General features: G+C 41.1%; 1 protein-coding gene across 1 annotated transcript in view; it reads right to left on the bottom strand.

Moving 5' to 3' along the window:
- Nucleotides 1–6,379, bottom strand: part of LOC138044797 (nucleolar protein 58-like) — an 18,921-nt gene extending 12,542 nt beyond the window's left edge. Inside the window, exons 1-2 of the mRNA XM_068891218.1 lie at nucleotides 6,195–6,379; nucleotides 5,246–5,404 (exon numbers count right to left, since the gene is read on the bottom strand). Coding sequence (XP_068747319.1) covers nucleotides 5,246–5,404; nucleotides 6,195–6,221 — 186 coding nt within the window. The 5' untranslated portion in view covers nucleotides 6,222–6,379. The remainder of the gene's footprint in view (nucleotides 1–5,245; nucleotides 5,405–6,194) is intronic.
- Nucleotides 6,380–7,500: the final 1,121 nt, after the last annotated feature.

The following is a 7,500-nucleotide window of genomic DNA, read 5'->3' as shown; positions in this document are numbered from 1 at the left end:
AAAAAACCATCTCCATAACACCGGTCAGATGCAAACATCAATAGTTGCATTTGAAATCTGAGGCGCATGAATTTGTAGAGCCTGCAGACATGCAATCCGTGAAAAACCTACATTAATAAATGACCTGCAGTCTGCGACAAAATTTCTTGGAACAGTATACGAACATACAGACCTGAACCTTTCGCGGCTTACCCCCTCACAATGTTGTTTGCACGCGAGTTTCTCAGCTCATTTGGTAAAAACAACATCATGGGAGGGCAAGATATTGTAAAGTGTCCAAGTCTGTAGCTCCTGTTTAAACTCTACACGCTTGTGGTCTGTAAGATATGCGCTTTTATTCGTGCTAGTCATTCAATATATACAAGATAGATTAGGTAACCAATTAACACATAAACAGGAAGCGACTCATATCGTAACATCCTCCTTTTTTTTCTAGAATCAAAGCGAATCAATAAAATGTGTAACAAATCGAACCGTAACTATACAAGATTAAGTAGCCTGTGTAACTATACGTAAATAATCAATTATTAAGCTAAATCAAACTATTTAAACAAAACTATTGATCAAAATGTTCCTCTTTGTATCATAATGTCCTTCTATGAGTAGTTCAGCAATCAAAAGGGCTAGTATTATTTAAGGCATCACAAAGTCAGTGACCTTGGCTGGGGGCTTTGATGTTCTTTGACTCCTTCGAAGCACAGGCTTGGCTGGGGTGGTGATGGCCAAATCATCCACAGGTGGAGTGGTTGCAGGCAAGCTTTCGGGTGTACTGTTCAGTGCTTTGGGCTTGACATCCTCTCTGTTTCGTCGTATAAGTTGTCCGTTTGACTCTAGCAGGTATGACCGGTCAGACAACTTGTCAACGCAGATGTCAGCCGCCCATGTTGGATGGTTCTGATAGGGAGTGACACGTACTTCCTGACCTATTTCTAGTTCAGGCAGTTCCTGAGCTTTGCGGTCGTGATAGCTCTTTGCCACCTGCCTCTTGTGTCGGATCTTGTCAGCAACATTTGTGACTATCTCGGGTTGAAGGAGTTTAGATGCTGTGGGTATTAAGGTCTTTGTTTGTCTCGACATCTATCGTTGTACTGGGCTACTCTGTATACCTGCTGTAGGCGCTGTAGGCGCGTTTCGGTAGTCCAGCAGTGCCAACCATGGGTCTCGGTTGTCTCTAAAGGCTTTGTTGAAGAGTTTCTTTGCAACTTTAACCGCTGACTCGACTTTTCCATTCGATTTGGGGTGGGTTGGTGATGACGTCACATGCTTAAACTCTCAGGCGAGTGTGAACTCTTCAAACTTTTTGCTGACAAACTGTGGGCCGTTGTCGGTGACGAGCACATCAGGTATTCCATGTCTGCTGAATTACTACTTCATGAACTTTATTATTGCTGATAATATGGTGTCTTTTAGACCAGGACTGACCTCAATGTAGTCAGAGTAGTAATCGACCAGGACAATATGTTGCTTGGATTTGAGCGTGAACAGGTCTGCTCCAAGGTCTATCAGCGATAGGGTGAGTCTGCATTGGTAGGGTTGCATTCCTGGCTTCGAACTCGGCACACACTTCACATTTGGTTACTGCTTCCTTTATGTCTGTGTTCATGGCAGGCCAGTATACGCTGTCTCGAGCTTTGCGTAAGCAGGACTCAATACCTTGATGGCTGGAATGTAGGCGAGTAATGATTTTATGCCTCAGGGACTTCGGCACAATGATTCAGTCTCTTTTGAAGAGTATTCCATTGTGTAATGACAGGTCCTCTTTGAAGTTCCAGTAACTCTGACAGAGAGAGGAACAGAGTCGCGTTTCTCTGGCCATCCAATGAGAATCACACTTTTCAAAGTTTGCATAATTGGATCTTGTTCCGTTGCTTTCTGCAGGACAGCTAGCTTGTCATCATTTGACTTGATATAGTTTAGTGGGTTGATCTGTTCAAGTTCGAGTGCAAATACTTGGAACTCATCACAGGTTTTATGTTCCTCTGGAAGATGCGCACGAGAGAGATGATCAGTGAAATACATCTGCGATCCGGGTTTGTCGGTTACTTCGATGTTGTACTTCTGTAGCTGAAGAATCATCCTTTGAAGTCTGCTTGGAGTGGCCAGAAGTGACTTCTTGAATATTGGTTGTAGTGTCTTGTGGTCCGATTCTAGGGTCACTTTATCTCGCCGAGTGATATATTGGCTGAACTTATTACAGCCGAACACAATAGCTAGACATTCTTTCTCTATCTGAGCGTATTGTTGTTCAGTCTTTGACAGTGTACGTGACGCGAAGGCTACTGGTTGGCCGTCTTGTAGGAGCGCAGCACCCACTCCCTTCTCACTTGCATCACACTGCAGAGTGACTTCTTTCTTCGTATCGTAATACTTCAAAGCAGGATGTTTTGAAACCAGCTGCTTTACTTCATTGAAGGCTTTGTCGTGTTTCCGTGACCAAGTGAATGGCATCTGTTTCGTTGTCAGGTCTCGTAGAGGCTTTGCGACTTCAGAGAGCCTTGGTAAGAACTTTGCGAGAAAATTGACGAACCCGAGAAGACTTTGGGTTTCTTGCTTTGTTGTAGGCCTCGGCATCAGCTCAATGGCTTTGACTTTATCCAGGGCTGGCTTTGAACCAGAACTTGTGAGTATGTGGCCCATGAATTTAACTTCATTCTTTCGAAGGTTGAATTTTTTTATTGTTAAACTTCAAGTTAATGTCCCTAGCTCGGTCGAGCACCTTTAGTAGCCTTTCATCGTGATTGCGATTAGCTTCATCCAATGTGTCGCCATGTCCTACAACTAGGATATCATCGCGTAGTATTTCGACGCCATTGAGATCGCCTATTCGCTCGTGTAGCTTGCATTCGAATTCCTCCGGGGCGGCGCTGATCCCGAACGGCATGCGTAGGTAGCAATACTGTTTAAAGGGCGTCCGGGACCTTGTTAACTTGCTACTCTCTTCGTCAAGACTAATTTGATAAAATCCGTCCTTGGCGTCGAGTGTCGAGAAAACTTTGGCATTGCTTAGGTTTGGCAGTACTTCTTCAAGCGTGGGCATCTGATACTTTGGTCATTTAATTGCCTGATTAAGATCTTTGGGATCTAGACAAAGTCTTTTTGCCGGGTTTTGCGACAACCACCATGCTGCTAATCCAATCCGTAGGGTCTGTTTCTTTGGTGACAATACCTTTTTTCTCAAGTTCCGCTAGTGTATCTTGTACTGTGTAAACATTCTCTGATACGTGACCGTCTATTGTTATCGTTAACAGTCCCAAGTTCTGACATGTTTCCGCTGATAACAAAGGTCTTGCGTTACCTTCAATGACTTGAAATTTCAACGAATATTGCTTCTGGCCTTTAGACACATCCAGTTGTACTTTGCCTAAGGGCTTCATTATTGTTCCCTCGAAAAGTCTAAGTTTTGATTTGCTTGTGTTGACCTTTGGATTTCCAGTTTGGTTGATAATGGCCAGATCTTTGTGTGATATCATGTTGCATGTTGCTCCGGTATACAATTGGCAATCAAGTGAACTTTTGTAGCTGTTTGTGGCATCTGTGAACTCGATAGTAGAAAGTTCCTCTATTTTGAAGATAGAGTCATCTGAATAGTCGATATCATGATTACATTCCTCTTTCACTGCATTCACACGTGGGCGATTACGATTTGACTGAAAGACGGACGCGAAGTGATTCAATTTTTTACACGACAGTCTTTTAGCTTACATGTACATGTATGTCTGTCCTTGCTTCCACAGTGATAGCATTTGCATGTCGTAGACTTCTGTTATGGTTTTGACTCTTTAGGCTTGGCGTGAGAATGTGTGACGCGTGGCTTTTGAGGGCGTTGTTGCTTGACGATATAAACATCTTCAGGTTTACTTTCTTGTTCGATAAATTTCATTTGCTGAGTAGCGATTTTGCTCGAACTGCACATGTTGATTGCTTTATCAAGGCTGAGCGTTCCCTCTTTTAGGAGATGTAGTTTGGTACTTTCCTCGCGTAAACCAAGCACATGTCTATCGCAAATTAACTCGTCCGTCAATGTTCCGAACTCACACGTCGAAGCATGTTGTCTTAGGCGGTTGACATATCCATCCACAGATTCCTCGACATTCTGAGTACATGTATTAAATAGATATCGCTTGTACACGACATTTCTTTTTGGTTTGAAGTAGGCTTCGAGTGCATTTAAGCAGGAATTGACACTGTTTCTCTCTTCTTCGGTAAGTTTGAGGTTTAGAAAGATTTGAAGGCAGTCCTTTCTCATCAGAGATCGAAACATTGCCAACCTGACTTTATCACTTAAAGATCTGAATGCGTACACTTTTTCTAAAAATATCAAAAATTTCTTACTCTCAGAGCAATATTCAAAGAAACCTGTCTCTTGAATTTAAGTATTATCTCTTGACTTGTCCTCTGTACCTCTACTATATCTTACTTTACTTCAATTATTATTTTTAATGGTGTTTTTTTGTCTCCGACCTCTTTCTATTTCCTCGCCTGTATCAAGTGTAACATCAATAGGTAACATGGAGGCCAACTAGGAAACCGAATGGTTTATTTGGCCACCATGCTCAAGCTCTTTTACTTAATACAATAGTAACATCGTCAGCAACTACAAATGTATGTAATTACACTAAGTAACTACATCAAGAGAAAATAAACTGAATTGAATTGAATTGAATTGAAATCACTTTGTGTTTCCAGCCCTGTTGCGACTTCGTAGTCGTTCCACTGCTGTTTGAAGAATTCCCAGTCGTTCACGATGTCTCCTCTTGTATTCATCAGTGAAGAAATAGGAACGTTGGACATAAATGTGATAGATCGCGATCCACTTGCTTCTGTATCCGGCATATCTTTAAGTTGTCGTAAAGATTTTGGGTATTTCAAGGGTTTCGTTAGACTCCTGACACCATGTTTAAAGAAGTAAACTCTACACGCTTGTGGTCTGTAAGATATGCGCTTTTATTCGTGCTAGTCATTCAATATATACAAGATAGATCAGGTGACCAATTAACACATAAACAGGAAGTGACTCATATCGTAACAGCTCCCAAGGAGTTCTTGTAGCTTTTATGTAGTGCATCTCGAATCCTGTCCAGGACTCTGATTTTTCAGTCGTCCTTTTGCCAGTTGCCAAGCAACTAGTTTATCATCCTTCCCTCTCCCACAGGCAATTCACACCTTCAAACATCAATAGCTGGATAAATAGATTTGTCTTAGATGTGCAAAAAGAGGTAAGTAAATGGGCATTAAAAACATATACATTCTCATCCTCAGTTTGATCCTTTTCTGTGGGTAAATCCTTTCTTTGGGTCTTCTTGCTGCTGTTTCTATTGCGCTTAATGTCTGTCCCAATAGACTGGCAAGCTTTTTCCTGCTGTTCTATTGCTTGTTCCTCATGGTCAGTTGTGCCATCCGAAAGCTGAAAAAGAGTGAGGAATTTATTAATTCTCAGGCCTGCGGTTTAACAGCCAATAATTATAGGATTTGTGTACAAGGTCAGTTGTTCTGAGCCTGGCTACATTCCCAGGATAGAGAAGGAAATAAATTTACATTGGTTATTACAAGCCAGAGAAACTAACATGTTCCTATTCCTTGCTAAGAAAGAAAAAACCCTTTAGAATCCACATAATATGAATATTAGAGAGCAGAAGTTTGCCTTTTGACACTTATGCGCATTACTTAGCTTTCACAGGCCTTCTTTAGGCCTTCTTTGTTAGCTTTTTTCAGAACAATATGGTCACATGCAACTACAAAAGCTGCAGGCTTGTTTGTAATCAATAAATCAACCAACCAATCAGTCAGTGAATGAATGAATGAATGAATGAATCAATCAATCACTGTTTCCAAGTTTTGGTTCTCCTCTTTCAGTATTTACACACCTTTTCATCTTTCAGTTACTGATAAGGAAACCTAAAGAAACCTAAGGAAACCTAAGGAAACCACCTGGCTCATCAAAGAGGCCTCCCTAAGGTGACCCTGGATGCGTATTCAGGAGTAAATGTTCGCTTATATATTTTTATTAGTGGTAACATCAACAAAACACAATACGATACAAAAAGAAATGATCAAGGTTTATGTAAACCTCTATCCAAAAATGTCACAATTTTGAGCACTCCTTTTCAACTATGCAACTTTAATTATCTTTCCTGGAGACTCGGGAGTAACTAACCAGCAATGAAATTCAAATTCAAATTCAAATTCAACCTTACCTGAAGCATTAAACTTGCAGTGGGCATTACATATGCCTTTTCTGTATTTCTGCTTCTGATGTGAACAGGGTTAATGGCTACTGAAGCCTTGGAAGGAGTTGAATTCACATCCGACTCACCGCTACTATTTTGATTCTGATACTTGGGTCTTCCTAAAATCTTTGGCAAAACAATGGACAACCCAGAAGAATTTAAGAGAAGTCAAGGAAATTGGGTTTGAAATAAAATAAGCTCAGCTAAGGCTATCCAACCTTTTGTGAGGGCAGGGCTTGCAATTGCGACTCACTGGTCGCCAATGCGACCAAAAATTGAGTGATGGCGACTAGATTTTCAGAACTGGTCGCCAGCTGGCGAATCACGTTTTGTCTGATAACTCAGGATAAACATTAGACAACTATTGTATTTGAATCTTTATAAGATGAAATCGTTCGGAGCTGGTAGCTAGAACACGACTCACCTTTCTTTCCCCATTAAAATAATGTATAAATACTACAAGAAAATCGGTTTCTCAGCACATTGTTAATTAACAGCACAAATTCGATCACCGTGTTTACTAGGAGCCATATTGTTTCAGCGGCTTCATGGGATCGTGGGCGCACTTAAACACCGTGTGCTTCTTGCCGGTTACGGAAGACGAAGATTAGGCAAGAAGGTTAATTGAAAATTTAAATCCATTGTCAGTTGTGAATGCTTAAAACGTAGATTTAGCCATATTACCTAAGGACCTCCTCGGAACTAGCTTGATATTGATAACACATTGATAATGAACCTAGATATTGCACAATGAGTTTGAAATTTACATGGAACCTTCAAAAAGCTACCTGTACCCTTAACGTAAAGTGGGTTGGAGAAATTGTCCCCTCTGTTAGAAAGCGATTACCTGCAAAATTGACTGCACAAGGTGATTAATAAATGGAGATAAATATCGGTAGAAAAGTACGTTAAGAAACCAAGTTCCTCAGATTCTAGAGGCTACTGAAACCGTATAGGAGCCGCTCCTTTTATTTTATCTCGGTCGGAGACTGGTACGAGCATTGTGGTTGTGTGGGGGCCTAGGCCGAGCAATTGTAGTATTGCGTTTAGTTGTGATAAAGGTAAATTGCTTGCTACACAAGCTGTAGGAGAATAAAGAACTACGTTTTGAAGACGTGAAAAGCAAGGATAAAGGACCCATCTTTGCCTTGCTATGGAAAACACGGACGGTGCTTCGCTCCATTTCAAATACGTAACCTTAAAGAATACCATTACCAAACTACGCCGAAAACAACACTGTTTTTTTTTCTGTGCTATTTAATGACTATGACTT

Source organism: Montipora capricornis, chromosome 4, assembly GCF_036669925.1.
Source record: "Montipora capricornis isolate CH-2021 chromosome 4, ASM3666992v2, whole genome shotgun sequence".
NCBI classification, from domain to species: domain Eukaryota; kingdom Metazoa; phylum Cnidaria; class Anthozoa; order Scleractinia; family Acroporidae; genus Montipora; species Montipora capricornis.
This window is presented reverse-complemented; position numbering and strand designations above follow the sequence as displayed.